Here is a 23,703-nt window from a genome sequence, read left to right on the forward strand (position 1 = left end):
ACATATAATCACATCTATGATTTATATCTAATATAACTATTCCTATTTTATATATTTTCTTTATTATACTGAACAGCTTGTGCCCTCGGTCTCTTGCCTTGGCACCTGGGTGGCTTGCCGCCCACACATACACAACGTTTTACCAGTAGAAATGTATGTTTCGGCAATGCCCAGGCAAAAGGGCCACATTCAGTCCCCAGTGTCCAAGCACAAGTGACTCTTCACCACTCTTCCCTCTCTTGACAGAGTGGCAGGAAAGGAGCCTGGGGAACTTGGAAGGGAAGGCGATAAGGAAGGGGAAGGGGCCTCTTGCTCCTGCCCAGAAATGCAACAAAGCATCTCCTGAACTCAACATACAGGTCTGTTCTGGGGGTCCCACCACCATAGTATCACCCATAACGATAGTTGTCACGTGCTGAGAGGACTTTTGAAGGGCTCACACACCCAGGGCTCACACAATGGTCCCAAGTTCAAATTCTCTGGCCCGTCTGCCAGAACACAAGCTCCCTCATGGTTCCCTCTGGAGGTTAGGAATGCCCTGCCCCGGCACTCCTCACGGGGCTTGCCTGATTTCTGGTCCCACTCCTCTGGGAAGAGGTACCTGTTGTTCTAGGTGTGATTAACCCCATCACTCCCTAGGCTGTGAAGCGACTGCATCAGCTACTGCCAAATCTGCAGGCAGCTGGGTCCATGATGGACCCACGCTGGGTCCAAAACTCTCTCCTGCCATCCCAAAAGTCTCCCTTCAGCTGGTCGACGTTTTGCCTTTGTAACTTCAAAGAACAAACCTAAGCCTTCTTAGCTGGGTGGGCTCTTTGAAGGCAGTGATCACAGACAGCTCTAGTGTTCAGATTCTTCCAGACTGGGGCTCCTTTCTTTAAAAAAAAATTTATTATTTTTTTGAGACAGTCTCTGTTGCCCAGGCTGGAGTGCAGTGGCACGATCTTCGCTCACTGCAACCTCCACTTCCCAGGGTTCAAGTGAGTCTCCTGCCTCACCCTCCCGAGTAGCTGGGATTACAGGTGAGAGCCAACACGCCTGCTTTTTTTTATTTAGTAGAGACAGGGTTTCAATATGTTGGCCAGGCTAGTCTCGAACCCCTGGCCTCCAGTGATCCGCCAGCCTTGGCCTCCCAAAGTGCTGGGATTATAGGCATGAGCCACCACGCCCAGCCCAGACTGGGGTTCCTTGACTCGGCAAAGGGTTGGGCAAAAAGATGTGGAGACCCCCCACTCCGCCCCAACCAAATCCCATCATTAGCTCTAAAATCAACAGCCCTAGGGGAGCAGAAGGGGGTCTGCTTAGAGACCTGGTTCCTTCCATTTCCTTGAGGTCCGAACCAGAGTCAGAGCTGAAGTTTCAGCTAAAACTGAAGCCAGGGCTACTGGCAGAGGCTGCCGCCCTGGTGCGTCCGCCGGTGCTGGCCCAGGTTGGAGCTTCCGGCTAAGGCCTTGCCACACTGCAGGCAGATGCAGGGCTTCTGGCAACTGTGGGCTGCGTAGTGGACGAGGCAGGTGGGAGCTCTGGCGGAAGCTCTGGCCACACTCATCACCAAGCATCAGGTTTCCGGACTTTGTGACTGTGCTGGTGCCGCAGCAGATTCCAACTGTGCACAAAACTCTTACTACAAACAAGGCATTTAGAGGCCTTCTCACCCATGCGGACCGCAGGTGCTGCAACAGGTTGGAGTTAAGCCTGAGGCTCTTTCCGCAGTCCCTTCAGCAGTAAGGCTTTTAGCGGTGTGTAAGCGCTGGTGCTGGATCAGGTTTGAGGTGACGCTGAAAGTCTTACCACACAAGGCACAGGTGTAGGGCTGAAGCGATGGTCACACTCAGGGCAGGAGTATGGCTTTTGACCTGTGTGTACCCAGTGGTGCTTAACCAGATCAGAGCCACATCGGAAGCTTCTGCTATACCCCGGACAACGGTAAGGCTTGTCACCAGCGTGGCTGCCTTGGCGGTGAATGAAGCCGGGGAGGTAGGCTGTGGTCAGCCCACACTTCCGGCACTCGCAGGTTTTGGGGCTTGTAGACGGTTGCTCTTGGCAAAGGCTTCTTCCTCCCCAGGGCCAGAGCCTGACCATTTTCCAGGCGGGCAGCTGCCCCTGCCACACCAGGAAGGGCTGCTCAGGCGGAGCCACCTCGCAATCCAGGGGTGACCTGGGGGCTCCCCGCGATGCTAACGTCCCGCTCCCCCGCCGCCCCGCCCCGTCCGGATTCTCCCTTGTCTCTTCTGGCATAGCCGACTGCACTACGGGTGAAGAACTCCCTGTTTCCTAGACGCCAGCTCCTGAGCTCACGACCACGTCCAGAGCGGAGGACACTCGGGATACCGGGGTCCAGCTCCGGAAACGGAAAATTCCACAAGCCCGTCACCCTAGGAAGAGGCAGCGAACGTTCTCGGTAGGTTTAACCCTCTTCTTTAACCCGCGTCTGCGGCGCGGTCAGGACCTCGCACTTTCGGCCCGGCTTGGGGTTCTCGGAGTCGGTCCCGGGGCCGGGCCGCACCACCGCTGGGGGGCAGCGAAGCGAGCCTAGAGGAGGAAAGGCGGTCCCCGCCGAGTGCACGCCGGGGGCGGAGCACGGCACGAAGGCTCCGTGGTCGGACGTCTGGGCTGTCCGGAGGCTCCGGCCCACCTGGAGGGCCTTGGAAGAGTTTCCCGCGCGTCCCGAGGTAGGCGTGCGAAGCTCGGCGCGGACCACACCTCCCGCATGCACTACCGGCGCGTCCCAGGTTGCGCAGCGATAAGGGTACCGCCGCACCTTCTTGCAAGGACAGACTTCCGGGGTCGAGAACTACAACTTCCGACTTGCATCGCTGCGACGGCGCTATTTAAACAGCGTCAGCGAGGCGGTGCCCGGCGACTCCTCTGTCTTCCAGTTCCGCTCCCTGGGATCAGCGGCGAGAAGCGGGGCGGAGTCTGAGGCCCGAGCCAAGATGGCGGCTGCGAAGCCAACCCTCACGGACTCGCTCTCGTTTTGCCTCGCGCAGCTCGCGGCGGCGGCCGGGGAGGGTCTGGGTGGGGAAAAGGACCCAGCTACCAACGAGACACCCCTGGGCCGCGCGCTCCTAGCCCTCCGCACGCGCCACATCAAGGCAGCGGGGGGAATCGAGCGCTTCCGGGCACGCGGCGGGCTCCGCCCCCTACTCGCGCTGCTACGGCGAGCGGCTACAGCGGGTTCCGCCCCGTCCCAGGCAGGCCCCGGCTCCGCCCCCTCGGCCGCGTCAGCAGCTTCTAGCCCCGCCCCCGCATCGGGCCCCGCCCCCTCTGTGCCGTCGTCTACGCCTTCACCGCCAGTGCGCCTGCGCAAGACGCTGGACTTGGCGCTTAGCATCCTAGCCGATTGCTGTACGGAAGGGGCGTGCCGGGCCGAAGTGCGCAGACTCGGAGGCATACTCCCTTTGGGTAAGTGCTCCGCCTCCGTTTCCTAGAAAGATTGGGTTTGCAATTCGCTCGCTGTCTGGGCCGGGAGTTTGGAGTTCTTTGTGTCATATCCTGGAATAACGTGCTTTGTGATGGCGCACCGCTCCTGTTTCTCAAGCTGTTGTGCCCCGTGACGTCACTGCTGTCTTTTTAGATGAGAGAGAGCCCTCCCACACCAGATAATTACAGCCATTATCTAGGAATTGGTTCTTGAGGACTTCTTTCGAAGCTAGACTAGCGGAGGCCAAAGGGTTATTTGGTGACTTTTCCAGATGATTCTTATTCTCCAGTTATGATGTTCATAGCAGATATTCAGTGCCCACTATGTGTCCGGCCCTGTGCAAGGTTCTGAAGTCCCACTGTTGAGCTGGAAGGTGTAGTGGTTCAGAAAGGGAGTTCTGCAAAAGTCACCTAACCCCTCTGAGGCCAGGATTCCTTGTAAAATGGGACAGTGATAGCTACCTCAGAAAATCAAAGTGGGGAGAAAACGAAGTACAAATATAGTACGAATATACAAATACTCTAAGCATGGGGACTTCAGGTTATTAAAAACTAGCATAAGCTGGGTGCAGTGGTACACGCCTGTAGTTCCAGCTACTTGAGAGGCTGAGGCGGAAGGATCCCTTGAGCCTGGTAAGTAGAGGCTGCAGCGAACAATGACTGTGCCTGTGAATAGCCACTGCATTCCAGCCTGGGCAACATAACAAGACCTCATATTTTAGAAAACTAAACAAACCAGTAGTCACTTAGGAAGCAGGAAAAAATAAATAAAAATAATTAAAACCAGCACAGTAAGAACAAATCCTAGCAAAACATAAGCTTTTCTGTTTACCAGCTAAATTGGTGCCTCCTAGTGGCAGTGTGTGAAAGCAGTTTACATGTCACTACCCGCCTTCCACAAAATTAAGCTAGTTTTGATGACATCTTAACTTTTTGGATAAAGGGAAGCATTAATGTATTTAAAATTTACATAAAATGCATCTGGACCATCTATGTTTGATAAGAGCCTTGGTTATTAAATAACCCCCATCACTCAGCTACTATTTTTCATTTTAAATGTCTTCTGAATCTATCTGCTTCTCTCTCTCCCTACTTCCGTTGTGTGCCCAGAGACTGGTACCTCTGTGCTGTGTGATGCTGGTAGCTGGGTTGGTTCAAGCTATTGTCTTTTCATGCTTGGGCTATTATGATAGCCTTTTGACTCCTCCCTTCCTATTCTTTCCCCCATAATGCATTCTCCCTATGGATGCCAGATTGTATCATGTCACTCCCCTTCATAAAACCCTTGTGTGGCACCCAGTGCCTTCACATTCAAGTCCTGATCCCTTGGCCTGACATTTGAAGCCTTTCACAGACACTGCATCTTACCTCTGGGCCTTTGGAAAGCCTACTTCCAAACCCGAAATGCCTTCTCACTCCCCCATCGACTGTGCTTCTGGCAAATACCTTCCTGTGTACCCCTCCAGACCCAGCTCGAGTGTTAGCCTCTTCCTTTTATTTAGTAATTTTTTTTGAGATGGAGTCTTGCTCTGTCGTCTGGGCTGGAGTGCAGTGACACGATCTCAGCTTACTGCAACCTCTGCCTCCTGGGTTCAAGCAATTCTCCTGCTACAGCCTCCCAGGTAGCTGGGATTACAGGCGCGCACCACCACACCTAGATAGTTTTTGCATTTTTAGTAGAGATGGGATTTGGCCCCGTTGGCCAGGCTGTTCTCGAACTCCTGACCTCAAGTGACCCACCCACCTTGGTCCCCCAAAGTGCTAGGATTATAAGCTTGAGCCACTGTGCCCTGCCGAGCATTAGCCTCTTTTGAAAGCCTTCCCAGCCCTCTCAGGCCACATTCTCGAGGTGACTGATGAGAGAGACAGTAAGGGGTAGAACCCTCACAAGCCCAAACTCTCCTTGCAGTGACCATTCTTCAGTGCATGAAGACAGACAGCATCCAGAACCGAACGGCCCGTGCCCTGGGGAACTTAGCCATGGAACCTGAGAGCTGTGGGGACATCCACTGTGCTGGTGAGAGGCTGTGAGGGTGGGATCTGCTAGGGCTCGGAGTGGAAGAAAGGCTTGAGTGTCTGTCCTTGTTCACCCTCTGTGCTCCTCTTTCCTGCCCTCAGGTGCTGTTCCCCTGCTTGTGGAGAGCCTGACAGCCTGCCAGGACTCGCAGTGCCTGCAGAGCGTGGTGCGTGCCCTCCGCAACCTGGCAGACTCACCCCAGCACCGCCTGGCCCTGGCACAGCAGGGAGCAGTGCGCCCTCTGGCCGAGCTCCTAGCCACTGCCCCAGATGCTGCACTGACCTCAGCCCTCGTCCGTGCCCTCCTGGAACTCAGCCGAGGCTGCTCCCGGGCCTGTGCTGAGCAGCTAAGTCTGGGTGGGGGACTGGGCCCACTCGTCAGCCTGGCATCCCACCCCAAGCGGGTAGTACGCGAGGGAACCATTCTGATCCTCGCCAACCTGTGTGCCCAGGGCCTGATTCGGCCTGCACTGGGCAATGCTGGTGGGGTGGAGGTGCTGGTAGATGAGCTTCGGCAGCGCCGGGGTCCTAATGGAGCTAGTCCAGCCTCCCAGCAGCCTCTGGTGCGGGCTGTGTGCCTCCTGTGTCGTGAGGCCATCAACCGGGCCCGGCTGCGGGATGCTGGTGGCTTGGATCTACTGATAGGCCTGCTGCGGGACCCTCGTGCCAGCGCATGGCACCCTCGTATTGTGGCTGCCCTTGTGGGCTTTCTGTATGACACTGGGGCCCTGGGCCGGCTCCAAGCTCTGGGACTTGTGCCTCTCCTGGCTGGGCAGCTGTGTGGTGAGGCTGGCGAGGAGGAAGAAGAGGGAAGAGAAGCTGCTTCCTGGGACTTCCCTGAGGAGAGGACCCCTGAGCGGGCACAGGGTGGAAGCTTCCGGAGCCTCAGGTGAGTCCCTGCCTCAGGGCTTGGGAGGGTGAGCAGTGTGGTGGCGTGGGGTTTGTGTCTGTCTTGGTCCTCTTCACTACCTCCACCCCCATTCTGTCTGAATAAGACTTTTATTACCCAGACTCCTGATTCCCACACAGCCACCTGCCAGTTCCTGTCTAACACACTCTACTCCCCTGGGTCTACCTTTTTTTTTTTTTTGAGACAGGGTCTCACTGTCATCCAGGCTGGAAGGCAGTGGTGCCATCTCCACTCACTGCAACTTCCGCCTCCTGGGTTCAAGCAGTTCTCCTGCTTCAGCCTCACGAATAGTGGGATTACAGGTGCTGGCCACTATGCCCGGCTAATTTTTGTATTTTTAATAGAGACAGGGTTTCACCGTGTTGGTCAGGCTGGTCTCGAACTCCTGACCTCAGGTGATCCACCCGCCTCGGCCTCCCACAGTGCTGGGATTACGGGTGTGATCCTTTGCACTGGCTGGATCTACCTTTTAACCTTGGTTCCACCCCAGCACCTTTGAACTTTGGGCCCCAGACAGGTTCACTGGGAGGTGGGATATACGTAGATTAAGATGATGGACTCTGGAGTCCAAGTTCTTACTCTCTTACTGTCACTCATGAGCTGAAGCATCACAAGAAAGCTGAGGAACTCTTTTTATTTTTTTGAAACATTAGAGTTGGGGATCTCGCTTTGTTGCCCAGGCTGGTCTTGAACTCTTGGCTTACAGTGATCCTCCCAGCTCAACTTCCCAAAGTGTAGGGATTACAGGTGTGAGTCACCATGCCCGGCCCCCAGCGCTTCCTATTTCCTTTTTATTTTCTCCATGACCCCTGTACTCTACACTGGTCCCACACTAACATAACTTATGGTACTCTCACTTCTTGTCTGCTTCTTCTCACTGGAACATAAACTCCAGGAGGACAGGCACTTTGTTCAGTGCTTCTACCCAGCATCTAAAGAACAGCTTGGCACATGACAGGCATCAGTAATTGCTGAATGAGGTTTTAGTCCTATCCCCTCTCACTTCCATTTATCCCCTTTCTCCACCCTCCTCTCCCCTGGCTTTTCCTCCCTCCAAGACAGCTTTTAGCTCATGCAGTGGCTCACACCTGTGATCCCAGCGCCTTGGGAGGCCAAGGCAGGAGGATCGCTTGAGCACAGGAGTTTGAGACCAGCCTGGGCAATATAGCAAGACCCATCTCTACAAAACATTTAAAAAATTAGCTGAGCGTGGGGGCACACACCTGTAGTGCCAGCTACTTGGGAGGCTGAGGTGGGAGGATCGCTTGAGCTCAAGAGTTCAAGGCTGCAGTGAGCCAGGATCCCAGAACTTCATTCCAGCCTGGGCTACAGAGGGAGACCACGTTTCTTTAAAAAAAAAAAAAAAAAAAAAAAAAAAAAAAAAAAAGACCGCTTAGGCCTCTTGGACTCTGCCCCTTCACCTTGGCACTGGGTTCAGTCTCCTTCCTTTCTTCCCTCCACAGGTCGTGGCTGATCTCCGAGGGCTATGCCGCGAGCCCTGATGACATCTCCCCCGACTGGTCTCCTGAGCAGTGTCCTCCACCGGAGCCTGTGGAGCCGGCCAGCCCGGTCCTCACCCCGACCTCGCTGCGGTCACCGCGCACCCAGCGCACTCCAAGCCGCAGCCCCGCCGCCGCCATCGAGGAGCCTTGGGGACGCGAAGGGCCAGCCCTGCTGCTGCTTTCACGCTTTTCCCAGGCCCCTGACCCAAGCGGGGCACTTGTGACCGGCCCGGCCCTGTACGGCCTGCTGACCTATGTGACCGGCGCACCGGGCCCGCCCAGCCCACGTGCACTGCGCATCCTGTCACGCCTCACCTGCAACCCTGCCTGCCTGGAGGCCTTTGTGCGCAGCTATGGCGCAGCGCTGCTGCGGGCCTGGCTGGTGCTGGGGGTGGCGCCCGACGATTGGCCGGCACCACGTGCCCGGCCCACTCTCCACAGCCGCCACCGAGAGCTGGGTAAGTTCCCACACCCACCCGTCTCCTTGCCCCCGTGCGAGTCCTCGTCCTCCCCCATGGCTTCCAGGGGCTCAGAACCTCACCTTTCCACTCACCCGTCCTCCCCAGCCCGTCCTCCAGACAACCTGTCACCAGAGTGGGGTGGGGAGCAGGACGTTCTGGTCCCTCCATGGGCCCACAGGCAGAATTCTGCTGTGTCCTCTGCCAAAGCCCTGGGGCCTAGATACCCTAACTCCAGATGCAGCCCCACGCCCAGGATCCAGGCCGGTCTGTGGTTCTTTCTTGGCTCTGCCATTGGTTCAGCGCTGTCCTGACTGCTCCCCACCGGCACCCTGACCTGTGAACCCCACCGGTGTGAACCCCGCCCTCACCACCACCCCCAGCACTGCCAGGAACTGCCCTGTCTGCTGTGCCCTGACCACAGGCTGCTTCAGGGGCCCAGACTTACACCCTGACCGTCCCACCTTCTGTCCTTGTCCTGGACCTCAGGTTCCCAGTGTCCCAAGCCCAGCACTGCCTCTTCAGTGCCCTGATTTCTCACCCAGAGGTTTTACCCTCCTTCATCTCATGGGCCCAGAGTCCTGTCTCAGACCCCAGCTCCCAGCCTGACAAGCTTTCCACTTGCAGGGGAGAGGCTACTGCAGAACCTGACGGTTCAGGCTGAGTCGCCCTTTGGGGTCGGCGCCCTCACGCACCTCTTACTCTCCGGGAGCCCTGAGGACCGCGTGGCCTGCGCGCTGACCCTGCCCTTCATCTGCCGGTGAGTGGGAAGTGGGTGCCTTGCGGGGCTGGGGAGGAGTGCTGTTTCCCAGGCCCCTTTCTCACCTTCTGAAAGGCCCTCTCTTCCCTGTAGGAAGCCCTCTGTGTGGCGCCGGCTGCTCCTGGAGCAGGGTGGCCTCCGGCTCCTCCTTGCGGCGCTGACCCGGCCGGCCCCACACCCGCTCTTCCTCTTCTTTGCCGCGGACTCCCTTTCCTGCCTCCAAGACCTGGTGTCTCCCACCATGAGCCCAGCCGTCCCACAGGCAGTCCCCATGGACCTAGACTCACCGTCCCCTTGCCTCTATGAACCTCTGCTGGGCCCAGCCCCTGTCCCAGCTCCCGACCTGCACTTCCTGCTGGACTCAGGCCTCCAGCTCCCTGCCCAGCGAGCAGCCTCAGCCACCGCCTCCCCTTTCTTCCGGGCCCTGCTGTCAGGCAGCTTTGCAGAAGCCCAGATGGACCTGGTGCCCCTGCGAGGCCTGTCACCTGGCGCAGCCTGGCCTATCCTGCATCATTTGCATGGTTGTCGGGGCTGTGGGGCTGCCCTGGGGCCCGTGCCCCCTCCAGGCCAGCCCCTGCTGGGCTCAGAGGCCGAGGAGGCACTGGAGGCTGCTGGCCGTTTCCTACTGCCTGGGCTGGAGGAGGAGCTGGAAGAGGCCGTGGGCCGTATCCACCTAGGACCCCAGGGTGGCCCAGAGTCAGTGGGTGAGGTGTTTCGCCTGGGCCGGCCCCGGCTGGCTGCCCACTGTGCCCGCTGGACACTGGGGCCAGAGCAGTGCCCGAGGAAGCGGGGTCTGGCCCTGGTGGGGCTTGTGGAGGCAGCAGGTGAAGAGGCAGGGCCCCTGACAGAGGCTTTACTGGCCGTGGTGATGGGGATCGAGTTGGGGGCAAGGGTTCCTGCCTAGACTGTTGAAGTCCCCTGGGAAGGGGACCCAAGGATGAATTGGCTGTGAAGGAGCCTCCCTGAGACTGGCAAGGGAGGAGGCTGAGCAGAAGGAGTCGTCATAGAGGAGCGGTGAGAACATGGAGCCGGACCCCAGGATGACGACGATCTGAAGACCCGGGAGTGAGAAGCCAAGGCCAGGGTCTGGGCGTGGGGCGCAGAGAAGCAGAACAGCCCAGGGCCCCAGGTGCCTGGCCTGGCCCAGACCTCTGGAGTTGAGATTAAACACTTTGGAGTTGGATACCCGTGTTGTGTGGTGTGTCTGCTTCTGTTTCTTCGCCCACCAAGCAGGGGCTTGTTCAGGTCTTTGTGTCTGGATACAGACCACCCTTGCATGTGACAGTTTAATAAGTATTGGGACAGGGTTGAGTTCCCAGGCTGCTGCTTAGGATGTGGTTTTGGGCCCCAGGGGAAGCCTGCTTCCTGCTGTCAGGGCCTCACTGCTCTGACACAGCAACCCAACTGGACACGCAGACCTTGCTCGGGGCTGAAAGGGTTGTGCTGAGGGAATGCTGTTAGTCTGATGATGTGTTGAAGGCCTTTGCATTACTGACTGTTGCCCATCTTGGGTCCCCATTCTCTGGCTCCCTTTTCATCTCCTGGGCCATGTGCCCTACTGCTGTCTATCTGAGGGAAGACCTGCTGTGGAGGGAATCTCATGCCCAGAGACAGACAAAGACCTGTGCTGGCATTGAGGAGAGGGAAGGGCTCACATTGCTTTGGTCTCCAAGGCAGGGTCTCCATCACCTGGCTTCCAGATCTTTTTTTTTTTTTTAAACTATTATTTTGCTTTAGATTCAGGGACATGTGCATGTTTGTTACACGGGTGTATTGTGTACTGGGGGGATTGGGTTTCTAGTGAACCCATTACCCTAAGAGTGAACACTATACCTAATAGGTAATTTTCCAGCCCTTGCCCCACACCCACCCGCCCCCTTTTTGGAGTCTCCAGTGTCTATTTCCATCTTCATGCCCCTGTGTACCCATTGCTTAGCTCCCACTTACAACGGAGAACATGCAGTATTTGGTTTTTCTGCGCCTGGGTTAGTTTACTTAGGATAATGGCCTCCAGCTCCGTCCATTTTGCTGCAAAGGACGTTATTTCTTTTTTTAAGGCTGTGTACTATTCCATGGTGTATATGTATCACATTTTCATTTTTTTTAAAGAGACAGGGTCTTGCTATGTTGCCCAGTTGGTCTCAAAATCCTAGGTTCAAGCAGTCCTCCTGCCTCAGCCTCCCAAAGTGCTGGGATTTACAGGCATGAGCCACTGTGCCAGCCAACATTTTCTTTATTCAGTCAACTATTGATGGATACTTTGGTTGGGTCCATGACTTTGCTATTGTGAATGGTGCTGCAATGAACACGAGTTCAGCTGTCTTTTACATGATTTCCTGTGGGTAGGTACTCAGTAGTGGGATTTCTGGGTCAAATGATAGAGTTGTAGGTCTTTGAGAAATCTCCATACTGTTTTCCATAGAGATCGAGCTAATTTACATTCCCACCAACAGTGTATAAGTATTCCCCTTTCTCCACATTCATGCCAACATCTGTTGCTTTTTTACTTTTTAATAATTGGCTTGCAGATTTTTGACTCCTCAGTGGCAGGCTGATTTTGGGGAGAGCTGCACTGGGCCTGCCAAGGTCTGCTTCTGGGCAGCTGAGGTTGACACTTGCTGTCTCTGAGCCTCTGTGAGTGTTGGTCCAGGTCTCTGGTTTTCAGGCTATGCATTAGAACCAAGCAGAGAGCTTTGAAAAACTATCGATGCCTGGGACCTTTTTACTCACATTGGACTGGGCATCAGTATTTTAATTTATTTTTATTTTTGGAATCTTGCTCTGTCACCCAGGCTGGAGTGCGGTGGTGCAATCTCGGCTCATTGCAGCCTCCGCCTTTCTGGTTCAAGCAATTCTCGTGCCTCAGCCTCCCAAGTAGCTGGGATTACAGGTGCCACTATGCCCGGCTAACTTTGTATTTTTAGTAGATACAGGGTTTCACCATGTTGGCCAGGCTAGTCTCGAACTCCTGATCTCAGGCGATCTGCCTGCCTTGACCTCCCAAAGTGCTGGGATTACAGGCGTGAGCCACCACGCCCAGCCAGGCCCTATCTTCAAATATAGTCATACTGGGAGTTAAACTTTGATGTATAAAAGTGGGAGAGGCACAAACATTCAGTCCATAACACTCCCTTTCCCCCAATCCTAGGCAACCACTAATCTACATCTTGCCTCTACAGATGACCTGTTCTGGACATGTCATATAAATGGAATCATACAGTGCGTGATTTTTCGTGTCTGGCTTCTTTCACATAGCATAATGTTTTCAAGGTTCATCTACACCATATCATCTCATTTCTTCTTATTAGGAATAATACAGTTTCACTTTATGCACTGCTGTGGTTTGAACATGTCCCCCCAGAGTTCATGTGTTGGAAACTTAACCACCAATGCAACTGTTGAGAGGTGGGAACTTCAAGAAGTGATTAGGTTATGTGGGCTCTTCCCTCATGAATGGATTAATGGCATTATTGCATGAGTAGGTTTGTTATCAAGGGAGTGGACAGTTGATAAATGGATGGGTTCTGCCCCCACCCCACCCCCTGTCTTGCACTGTCTTACCCTTCCACTTTCTGCTGTGGGATGAGGCAGAAAGAAGGCCCTCACCAGATGCAGGGCCCTTGACCTTGGACTTCCCAGCCTCTAAAACACAAAGAAAGAAATCTCTGTTCTTTATAAATTATCCAGCCTTAGGTATTCCATGATGCAGCACAAAACAGACTAAGACACGGATATGCCACTTTTGTTTCTTCAATCATCAGTTGACGGACATTTGGGTTGTTTCCACTCTGGGGCTACTATGAATAATGCTGCTATGAATACTCGTACAAGTTTTTTTTTTGTGGAATATGCTTTTATTTCTCTTGGTTACATATCTAGAAGGGAAATTGCTGGATCATATAACTCTATGTTTAAACATCTGAGGAACTGCCAGACTATTTTCCAAAGTTAGTGAATGATTTTACATTCCAACCAGCTATGTGTGAGGGTTCCAATGTCTTCACATCCTCACAAAAACTTGTTAAATGCCTCTTTTTTTCAGGTTTTTTTTTTTTTTTTTTTTTGAGTCGGAGTCTCACTCTGTCACCCAGGCTGGAGTCCAGTGGCACGATCTCTGCTCACTGCAACCTCTGCCTCCCTAATTCACGTGATTCTCCTGCCTCAGCCTTCCGAGTAGCTGGGATTACAGCTGCCTGCCACCACGCCCAGCTAATTTGTGTATTTTTAGTAGAGACAGGGTTTTGCCAAGTTAATCAGGCTGGTCTCAAACTCCCGACCTCAGATGATCCGCCTGCCTCGGCCTGCAGGCGTGAACCACCGAGACTGGTCTTTAAAATATTATTATTATTACTATTTGAGATGGAGTCTCGCTATGTTGCCCAGGCTGGAGTGCCAGGGCACGATCTCAGCTCACTGCAGCCTCTGCCTGCCAGATTCAAAGTATTCTTCTGCCTCAGCCTCCCAAGTAGCTGGAAATACAGGCGCCCACCACCTTGCCCGTCTAATTTTTTTGTGTGTTTTTAGTAGAGACTGGGTTTCACCATGTTAGCCAGGCTAACACGATCTCTGCTCACTGCAACCTCTGCCTCCCGAGTTCAAGTGATTCTCCTGTCTCAGCCTCCTGACTAGCTGGGATTATAGGTGCCTGCCACCATATCCAGCTAATTTTTGTATTTTTAGTAGGACGGGGTTTCACCAGGTTAACCATGCTGGTCTCAAACTCCCGACCTCAGGTGATCCGCCTGCCTCGGCCTCCCAAAGTGCTGGGATTACAGGCATGAACCACCAAGCCTGGCCTTTAAAATATTATTATTATTTGAGATGGAGTCTCGCTCTGTTGCCCAGGCTGGAGTGCAGTGGTGCAATCTCAGCTCACTGCAGCCTTCACCTGCCAGGTTCAAGGGATTCTCCTGCCTCAGCCTCCCAAGTAGCTGGGACTACAGGCGCCTGCCGCCATGCCCAGCTAAGTTTTTGTGTGTTTTTAGTAGAGACTGTTTGCACCATGTTAGCCAGGCTGGTCTTGAACTCCTGACCTCAGGTGATCCACCCACCTCAGCCTTCCAAAGTGTTGGGATTACAGGCATGAGCCACCACTCCTGGCCTAATTACCTGTCTTTTTTATTATTGCCATCCTAATAGGTATGATGTGGCGTCTCATTGTAGTTTTGATTTGCATTACTCTGGGGACTAATGATGTTGAGGATATTTTCATGTAATTATTGGCTATTTATATAACGTATTGAACTGTCTATTCAGGTCATTTGCCCATTTTTTTTTTCTTTTTCTTTTTTATTCTTGAGACAGGGTCTCCTCTGTCGCCTAGGAGTTCAGTGGCACAGTCTCAGCTCATTGCAGCCTCCGCCTCCAGGCTTCAAGCAATTCTCTCGTGTCTCAGCCTCCCAAGTAGCTGGGATTATAGGCGCCTGCCACCACGCATGGCTAATTTTGTATTTTTAGTAGAGTCGAGGTTTCATCACGTTGGCCAGGCTGGTCTTGAACTTCTGACCTCAAGTGACCTGCTGGCCTTGGCCTCCCAAAGTGCTGGGATTCTAGGTGTGAGCCACTATTCCCGTCTGGCATTTTAAAAAGCTCCCCAGGTTGTTCTGATTTGCTCCTGGGTTGAGACCCACAGTCCAGTGCCCAGATCTGTCCAAGAGAGTGGCTGCCGCACAGTTGTCTGTCCACAGCTACCTCTAGGGCCTCTTGTTTCCACCTCGTTTCTCAGGGTCTCAGTCCAGGGAAGCCTTGCTACTTTGTGGCTGGAGACTTTGTCTTGCTTTCTGCTCTGAGTTCATCAGTAACTTGGGAAAGGGCTGTTTGGGAGCAGGCCTGGGCCACCTCAGTGTTGAGGAAGGGCTTTGTCTTGCAGGCTGGCTGGGGGTTGGTTGCCTGCGAGTGTTTTCCCTGAATTTGCAAAGGGCTTGCGCCCGGGTTCGAGTTTACCTGTGTCTATGACCAAGTCTTGGAGGGAAGGTCCCAGTGTAGAGTCTGTGGGTGGGTTCACTGTGTCTGTCCCTGTCCTTGAGATTTCTTTGTGTCTAGTATGTATGCCTCTTGGGGCCTCTATTTAATCTGTCAGGGTCTCCGATGGGAAGGTCTCTGAACCTGAGGTCTGAGCCTTAGAACATCTCTCCTGCTACCAATTCAAAAATTCCGTCTGGGACAAGTCTCCCAGGAATGGCATGGGTGGCAGGGAGGCTCTTGTCTAGGACTCAGGCTCTGGCTGTGCGGGGTGTCTGCTTGGGGGCCGCAGTCCATGTCTGTAAGTCTCCCTAGGGAGCGGCTACGGGGCTTGGTCTGGAGAAGCCACTTCTTTCTGGCACTGGCCTCCTGGGGCTCCCTGCAGCTGAGGCCAAGACTGGGGTGTGGCCGCCTCCCCGGCAGGCCGGCGGGCTGGGCTCGGGTGGGCCGGGGCGCTCCCTGCTTTCCACGCCCCTACCTCGGGTTCCCCCGTTCATCACCCCCCCATCCCCATCCCAGCGGGTCCCGGCTTCCTTACATGGTCACGGCCGGGCTTCCAGCTCCCGGACGTCCCCCGCCCCCCGCCCCCACCGGACACGGCCCCCGCCCTGTTCGCCCCGCGCCACCCGCCCGCGCCCCGCCATGGAGGATCTGGGTGAGTGGGGCCGGATCCCCGGGTCCGTGGCCCCTCACCGCTGCCCAGATCTGCCTCCCCGCCGTCGCTCTCCCGCATCTCCCCATCCCTGTCTTCTTGCTTCTGCTTTTCGCCTCTGCCCGCGCCTCCTTTCCAACTCCACGTCCCCCTTCCTGCCTCTCCCTTCCTGCCTTTCCCGGGCCGGCCGCTCCCTCCCTTCTTCCCTCGCTCCGCTCCTCCATCCCAGGCTGCGGCGGGTGGAACGGGAGGTGCGGCGCCCGCGGGCGCCCGGGCGCGGGGCTCTGGGGAGGGAGGGGTTAAAGGGGCCTCGGCCCGGGGACCGGGAAAGTAGAGGGCACGGGAAAGTCTGGCACCAAGTTTTGGAGAAAAAAAGAAGGCCTGCCTGCGCCAGGGTTTTGGGAGAGGAGGAGTTAAGGGCTCCTGAGCACGGTGAGGGTCGGGTCCTTGGAGGAAGGAAGAGAATAGTAGCTCAGGAGTGCCTAGGCGCCCGCGAAGGCTTCAGGGTTTCACGCGGGTGCTCAGAGACGAAGACTGAAGGCAGGACTTCTGGGTTCTGGAAGTGAAGGGGCTCAAAGGACCCGGATCTCGGTATGCAGGGATGGAGAGTGGTGTCTTGTCCGGAAAGGAGGACCCAGGTATCTCGTCCTCCCTGCGGACCCTGGGGCTGGAAGGCTGCGCGCTCCACCGGAGAGAGGGGATTCCGGCCCCCGGCGGTAGAGGGCGCTGCTCGGTAGGGGTAACTGCGGTACCGCAGAGAAGCAGCCAATCAGAAGACAGGTCCCAGCGAAGCGCCAGTGAGGAGCGCAGGGCGGGACTCAGGGGCCTGGTAGTGGCTAGGCTGGGCGGGGCCTGTGTAGGTAGGGGGAGGAGTTAAGGAGCACGGAAGAGAGAGCGTCCAATGAGAAAGCTGGGGGCCAGGCACTGGGCCAATGGAGCAGTTTGGAGGGGAGCCAAATTTGGCTTGGTTGAAGAGCCCATTTTGACTGCATCAGAGAAGATGGGGAGAATAAAATAATCAGGAGGCTGGGTTTGTGCTTGGCTCCCAGCGTGAGCAACTGGGATATTCTGGTCATAAATATTCCTTGCTACCCTTTGAGCAGTGCTCTGCCTGGCTCTGGCCCTTTGACCTCTGCTCTTAATAATGGCTTCTGTCCTTCTCCAGTACTACCCACTGGGAACCTTATCTTCCGATCTAACCGTGACCCCTGTCTCTCTCCCTGATGTCCTCTTCCTGCAGACGCCCTGCTCTCTGACCTGGAGACTACCACCTCGCACATGCCAAGGTCAGGGGCTCCCAAAGAGCGCCCTGCAGAGCCTCTCACCCCTCCCCCATCCTATGGCCACCAGCCACAGGTGAGATCGGATGTTGGGGCCTGGGGCAGCCACTAGGGCCAGACTCGGCCTAGTGTATGGGGATCTCAGCCTGAGTGGGGCAGAGTGCAGGCCTGTCATCCCACCTGTGCGTCTCCGCTCTGTAGACAGGGTCTGGGGAGTCTTCAGGAGCCTCGGGGGACAAGGACCATCTGTACAGGTGAGGGGTCTGGCAACCAGGGCATAGGGGGCCAACTGAGGCTCATCCGTACAGGTGAGGAGGCTTGGATTCCCCACCCCTGAACCCAGGCTCCCACTCTGCTTCCCAGCACGGTATGCAAGCCTCGGTCCCCAAAGCCTGCAGCCCCGGCGGCCCCTCCATTCTCCTCTTCCAGCGGTGTCTTGGGTACTGGGCTCTGTGAGCTAGATCGGTTGCTTCAGGAACTTAATGCCACCCAGTTCAACATCACAGGTACCAGGGTGACTGAGAGAGACCTTGATGGGATGGGGGCAGGGGAGGGAAGGGCAGGGCAGAGACTCAGAAGAATACACTTCCCAGAGTAGCAGTTAAAGGGACCTAAAGCCTCAAGTGGGAGGGTGCGTTGAGCACAGCCCTATATGCAGCTTCCTCCTCCCCTCTCTCCAGATGAAATCATGTCTCAGTTCCCATCTAGCAAGGTGGCTTCAGGAGAGCAGAAGGAGGACCAGTCTGAAGACAAGAAAAGACCCAGCCTGTGAGTTTGGCATTGTTGTCAGGGCTGAGAGGAGATTAGTCCTGGATGTCTGAGTCACTAGAGGGAGCATTGCTCTGGGAGGCTCTGAGATGACACAAGCATGTTCTTCACAGCCCTTCCAGCCCATCTCCTGGCCTCCCAAAGCCTTCTGCCACCTCGGCCACTCTGGAGCTGGATAGACTGATGGCCTCACTCTCTGACTTCCGTGTTCAAAACCATGTGAGTTGGGCAGTGGGCCAGTGTCCATTTGTGGCTCCCCAACCCCTTCTAGACAATTCCACATCTGCTGCCTTGCTGACTCAATTCTCATGTCCTCCCCGCTGCAGCTTCCAGCCTCTGGGCCAACCCAGCCACCAGTGGCAAGCTCCACAAACGAGGGCTCCCCGTCCCCACCGGAGCCGACTGGCAAGGGCAGCCTAGACACCATGCTGGGGCTGCTGCAGTCTGACCTCAGTCGCCGGGGTGTACCCACTCAGGCCAAGGGCCTCTGTGGCTCCTGCAATAAACCTATTGCTGGGCAAGTAAGTGGAGCCTTGTGAGAAGGGAGGCAGCGACCTATCACAGACCCATCTTTAGTGGGAGCTGGGCTTTATGCTGTTGCCTTTTAATAAGTTAATCTGGGAAGTGGGTATCATTGTTACTTATATTTTATGGATGAGGAAACTGAAGCTCTGAACCACACAGCAGATTAGTGGTAGGGTGAAAATTCCAACCATGTTACCATTTATTATGGTCCTACTGTGTGCCAGGCACTGTGCCAGCTCCTTTACAAACCCTCATCTCATCCAATCTTCACAAAACACTCAGTGACTCCACTCACCATCTCTTATGCATCTACAAAGGCTCTCTCTTCCTCCATCAGAGTCTGGACTGGGTTCACTGGTCCTTGGCTTATTGACTGAGCAGATGTGATTGACAACAGCTGTGCCTAGGGTTTAACCTAGTGCCCCCTGCTAGATCAAGTACCTGACTCCTAGCCCAGAATTGCCCATCTCAGCAAAGGAGGGTGGCATTGTGACTTTTGTAAATCATAGGCACTTTCATCTTCATGAATCCCTTTGTCCATTAAAATACATAGTTTTTTATGCCTGTGTTGGTATAAAGATGGGTATGTTATTATTATATATTAAAGCATTTTCTTCTAGTTCATTTTTTTATTCTGAATTTTTAAAAACTGATTTTTCACTTCCTCCCTCTTATTTATTTTGAGACGAAGTCTCACTCCGCGACCCAGGCTGGAGTGCAGTGGTGCCATCGTGGCTTACTGCAGCCTCGACCTCCTGGGCTCAAGCAATCCTCCCACCTCAGCCTCCCGAGTAGCTGGGACTATAGGCGCCCGCCACCACGCCCGGCTAATTTTATTTATTTATTGTAGAGATGGGGTTTCGCCATGATGCACAGGTTGGTCTCAAACTCTTGGGCTCAAGTAATCCTCCCACCTCAGCCTCCCAAATGCTAGGATTAGAGGCACGAGCCACCCAGCCTGGTCTTAACTCTGATTTAAAAATAAGTAAAACGTTTTTATGGGCCCCTAAATGTATTGTGGGCTCCAGGCTCTGTGCCTGCTGTGCCTCATGCATAGGTCAATCCTGGAGCGCAGGTGGAAGATGGGAGCTGGATCTCCATCGCTTACAGGTTGCGTGATCTGGAACACTGGATTCTTTATTCTGATCGCTCAGAGAGGACTCGAAAAACGCCGCGTAAACCTTGCCTCGCTGGGCATGTGGCCGTCAGAGCCGCTCTGACCACGCCTCACCTCCCACTCGCAGGTGGTGACGGCTCTGGGCCGCGCCTGGCACCCCGAGCACTTCGTTTGCGGAGGCTGTTCCACCGCCCTGGGAGGCAGCAGCTTCTTCGAGAAGGATGGAGCCCCCTTCTGCCCCGAGTGCTACTTTGAGCGCTTCTCGCCAAGATGTGGCTTCTGCAACCAGCCCATCCGACACGTGAGCTCTGCCCGGCCGCACTGAGCCCGCCCTGTCTCACCCGGAGAGCTGTGGGACGGGCCTCCACAGCATGGGTCCCGCCCCACCCGCGCTACCCTACCCCTACCCCTTGGCAATGTCCACAGCCCCTTGGACTCCACTCTTCCTTTCTGACTCCCACGTTCCTAGTTAGATCTTCTCCCTCTCCCCCCACGCATGCCTTAGCCCAGTCACCCGGGTTCCGCGCGGGAGAGGAAGGCGCGAAGGCACGGAGGCCGCGCTGAGTGTCCTCTCCCTCCCTGCAGAAAATGGTGACCGCCTTGGGCACTCACTGGCACCCAGAGCATTTCTGCTGCGTCAGTTGCGGGGAGCCCTTCGGAGATGAGGGTGAGAGTGAACTTGACTCCCACCTTAAAAGCTGCGGGTCCCCTCGACGTCTCGCCCCAGCCCCTCCGATCTCCGGAGTCCTCAGGGCCATGGTTTTCCTTCTGCTCTCTTCTAGCCCTGCCCTCTCCCACACAGACTCCGGACCCAAGCCCTCCCGCTCCGTCCCGCCCCAGACCCAGCTCCTCCTTCCCCAAGCCTCCTTCGGACTGCCCCTCCTCCCGCCCCAGATCTCAGATCTTGTGGGTCCCCGGTCCCGCCCGCACCCTTTGCCTTCAGCCCACTCGGTTCCCTCTCCTAGGTTTTCATGAGCGCGAGGGCCGCCCCTACTGCCGCCGGGACTTCCTGCAGCTGTTCGCCCCGCGCTGCCAGGGCTGCCAGGGTCCCATCCTGGATAACTACATCTCGGCGCTTAGCGCGCTCTGGCACCCGGACTGTTTCGTCTGCAGGGTGCGCGCTGCGGGGCGGGGCGTTGGAGGGGCGGGTCAAGGGTGCAGGGCTGTGGGGCGGGGCCTTGGAGGGGCGGGTCACTGGAGGTGCTGCTAGGAGCCTCGGGTTGGGCGAGTTTTCCGGCAGGGTCCCACTGGACGGGAGGCTTCGCGTCTAGGAAGGGCGGCGAGGTCCCATGGCGTTATCCGCTAGTAACGCGCGTTGTCTGGCGGGGGCCGCTGACCTTTCTGTCCTCTTTCGCGGCCTCCCTTCCCCAGGAATGCTTCGCGCCCTTCTCGGGAGGCAGCTTTTTCGAGCACGAGGGCCGCCCGTTGTGCGAGAACCACTTCCACGCACGGCGCGGCTCGCTGTGCGCCACGTGTGGCCTCCCCGTTACCGGCCGCTGCGTGTCGGCCCTGGGCCGCCGCTTCCACCCGGATCACTTCACATGCACCTTCTGCCTGCGCCCGCTCACCAAGGGCTCCTTCCAGGAGCGCGCCGGCAAGCCCTACTGCCAGCCCTGCTTCCTGAAGCTCTTCGGCTGACAGCCCGCTCGGCTCGCCCTCTCCCCCGGAGGCCGCGCCCTCCGGGTAAAGCGGGTCCTGCAGACCCAGAGGCCTGGCTTTCAGAGTGTGAGGCCCCACCCACTGGAGAGCCCCGCCCCTAAGGTACTCTGAGTCCTCAGGGGTCAAGTTCAGAAAAGGCCCAGCCAGACCTAAACCCACACGCCCACAAAGTGAATCGCACACAGACGAGAGCTCCCGTGCGAGCCTCCACTCTCTATTCCCACCCTTGAGGGAGCCCCCTGACTGGGGGAGGGTCCTTGCAATTCCAGCGAATCGGAGGCCAGGCCAGGGCGTCCTTGCTCCCTGCACCCTCACTGTTCTGTGCACTTTTTCTACTTACATAAACACACGCATTCCACGTCTCCCTCGTGCTGTCTCTGAATGCGCGCGGGAGCCTGGCCCTAACGCCCCGCCCCCGCATTGGCTCTGTCCCCGGCCGTCTCTAGGCCACTGCCCTGTGGCCGCAGCGGGACCTGCAGCCTCAGCCCTTGCAGATAGCCACTCCTGCACTTCCTGCTTCAAGTATCAGATGAGCCTGAGGCTGGAAAGGGTGGCGACCCGCGCAGGACTGTACAGATAGTGGCAGAGCCAGGACAAGAGCTCCAACTGAGGCCCCACCGAATCTTCCCGCCCTCATTACTCCTTCTTCAGTTCTATATTTTGCTTTGTTTTCTTTTGTCCTAAGAGATGAGGTCACACTTTGTCGCCCAGGTTGGAGTACAGTGGTGCCATAGCTCACCGCAACCTCGAACTCCTGGGATCGAGGGATCCTCCCGCCTTGGCCTCCCAAAGGTGTGAGCCACTGTGCCCACCCTTCCCTTTATTCTTGAAATAAGCTCTTAACGGTGGTTCATGTCACTTTGGGAGGCCAAGACGGGTGAATCACTTGAGGCCAGGAGTTCGAGACCAGCCTGGCCAACATGGTGAAACCCCATCTCTACTAAAAATACAAAAATTAGCTGGGCATGGCACACGCCTGTAATCCCAGCTTCTGGGGAGGCTGAGGCAGGAGAATCGATTGAACTCGGAAGGCAGAGGTTGCAGTGAGCAGAGATGGCGCCACTGCACTCCAGCCTGGGCAACAAAAGAGACTCCATCTCAAAAAAAAAAAAAGAAAGAAAAGAAAGGAAGAAAGAAAAGAAAGGAAGAAAGAAAGAGAAGGAAGAAAGGAAGGGGAAAGAAAAGAGAAAAGAAAGAAAGAGAAAAGAAAGGAAGGAGGGAGGGAGGGAGGGAAGGAAAGGAAGGAAGGAAAGAAAGGAACAAGCTTAATCTGCTCCCCTCCTGCACTGCCTTTGGTTCCTAGATTTTTTCCCCTATTAAAGGGCCTTGAGGGATGGAGCTCTACCCAGAGTGCCAGCTGTGCCCACCTTTTGGTTCTGGGCACTAAGGTACAGCTTCTGTCTTACTATTGACCCACAACATCTCGGATCACCTGAATGCTTCATGTAGAAAGGGTTAAGCCTCAGCTTAACCCTTTCTCCCTCCCACCCCCAGGTGTCCCAGTCAAGGCAGAACAATCGGCACATTCAGAGCCATTACTTACTGTCCCTGCTGGCCCATCTGCCACCACCTGAGGCTTCTCCCAGCCTAGCCCTGTGCTGGGTGGTGCTGGGTCTAGAGATGAGTCAGGCTCACTGTCCTGGAGAGCCCCAGGCTGAGGAGGCAGATACTTGGACAGAGGATGACACTTGGTGTGGCCAGGGTGTGACTGAAGGAAGCACTGGGGGCTATAGAAGCCAGAAGGTGGCTTCTTAACCCAGACTGGGAGTCAAGGTATGCTTCCTGGAGTGACTGACACCCAGGACCTGAGCCAAGTCCCAGCAGAGAAGGATGGGGCCAGGGGTTTTCAGGTATGGAGGATGGGGTCACGGGTTTCAGGTGTGAAGAAGTTCAGGTTCCATCTGAGTCCCTATGTCCCAGGGTGGCCCCCTGGGTCCAGACTCTAGGGACCTCTGGTGTTGGAAGCGATAGGTCCTCAGAGTCCTTTCCAGCTCATCAGGAAGAGCTAGAAGCTGCAGGGAGCATGTATGGGCACGAGGAAAAGGTGAGGCGTCCTTGGCCCCAGCCTCTCCCAGGTCCCCAGATCTCTTCCTTTCTAAGGCTCCTCTCCCACGGTCTTCCCAGGTCTCCTGCTCTTTCCCTTCCATATATTCTCCCCGAAGAATGTCCCCCCCCACCCCAGCCTGTAACCACCTTCCTATCTTGAGGATGCCCAAATTGGCATTCATTCATTCACCAAATATTTATTGAGCACTCCTGTGCCAGGCTCTGGGGAGACAATGGGGAACCAAGCAGCTATGACTCTTGCTTTCAGGGAGCCGAAGTCTAGTAGGGGAGACAGATGACAGCCAAGTACAAAGGTGACATGAGTAATGAAGGAGCGGTACCTTCCCGATCGCCTAGCTAAAGCCAGTGCTTCCCTGGTGTCCATGCCACAACCCCTCCCTAGTTCCTTCCGAGCATGCAGTGCTCTTGCAAGTAGGAGTTTTTGTTTTTGTTTTTTTGAGACAGAGTCTCGCTCTGTCACCCAGACTGGGGTGCAGTGGTGCCATCTGGGCTTACTGCAACTTCTGCCTCCTGAGGTTGAACCTCCGGGTTCAAGTGATTCTCTTGCCTCAGCCTCCTGAGTAGCTGGGATTACAGGCATGTGCCACCACGCCTGGCTTTTTTTT

At 55.7% G+C, this 23,703-nt stretch overlaps 2 protein-coding genes across 7 annotated transcripts; both read left to right on the top strand.

The window, feature by feature from the left end:
- The first annotated feature begins 1,821 nt into the window (after positions 1-1,821).
- On the top strand, positions 1,822-10,252 carry ARMC5 (armadillo repeat containing 5). 3 transcript variants are annotated; one of them, XM_005591748.4, is made up of 8 exons: positions 1,822-1,926; positions 2,279-2,401; positions 2,880-3,405; positions 5,333-5,440; positions 5,542-6,328; positions 7,813-8,309; positions 8,937-9,069; positions 9,163-10,252. In XM_005591748.4, exons 1-8 carry the CDS (start codon positions 1,822-1,824, stop codon positions 9,971-9,973), a joined length of 3,090 nt encoding a protein of 1,029 aa, XP_005591805.3. In that variant the 3' UTR covers positions 9,974-10,252. The 3 variants fall into 3 exon arrangements, with proteins under 3 accessions (XP_005591805.3, XP_045237399.2, XP_065393243.1); XM_045381464.2 differs by lacking the exons at positions 1,822-1,926; positions 2,279-2,401 and having other exon boundaries at positions 2,570-3,405; positions 9,145-10,252; XM_065537171.1 differs by lacking the exons at positions 1,822-1,926; positions 2,279-2,401 and having other exon boundaries at positions 2,570-3,405.
- Positions 10,253-15,649: 5,397 nt separating this feature from the next.
- On the top strand, positions 15,650-21,393 carry TGFB1I1 (transforming growth factor beta 1 induced transcript 1). 4 transcript variants are annotated; one of them, XM_005591750.4, is made up of 11 exons: positions 15,650-16,320; positions 16,923-17,038; positions 17,164-17,216; positions 17,326-17,468; positions 17,643-17,730; positions 17,844-17,949; positions 18,057-18,251; positions 19,500-19,673; positions 19,958-20,039; positions 20,338-20,486; positions 20,744-21,393. In XM_005591750.4, exons 1-11 carry the CDS (start codon positions 16,284-16,286, stop codon positions 21,008-21,010), a joined length of 1,410 nt encoding a protein of 469 aa, XP_005591807.1. In that variant the 5' UTR covers positions 15,650-16,283; the 3' UTR covers positions 21,011-21,393. The 4 variants fall into 4 exon arrangements, with proteins under 4 accessions (XP_005591807.1, XP_045237606.1, XP_005591808.1 ...); XM_045381671.2 differs by having other exon boundaries at positions 15,650-15,707; XM_005591751.4 differs by having other exon boundaries at positions 15,650-15,685.
- Positions 21,394-23,703: the final 2,310 nt, after the last annotated feature.

This window comes from Macaca fascicularis, chromosome 20 (genome assembly GCF_037993035.2).
Source record: "Macaca fascicularis isolate 582-1 chromosome 20, T2T-MFA8v1.1".
Taxonomy (NCBI): Eukaryota; Metazoa; Chordata; class Mammalia; order Primates; family Cercopithecidae; genus Macaca; species Macaca fascicularis.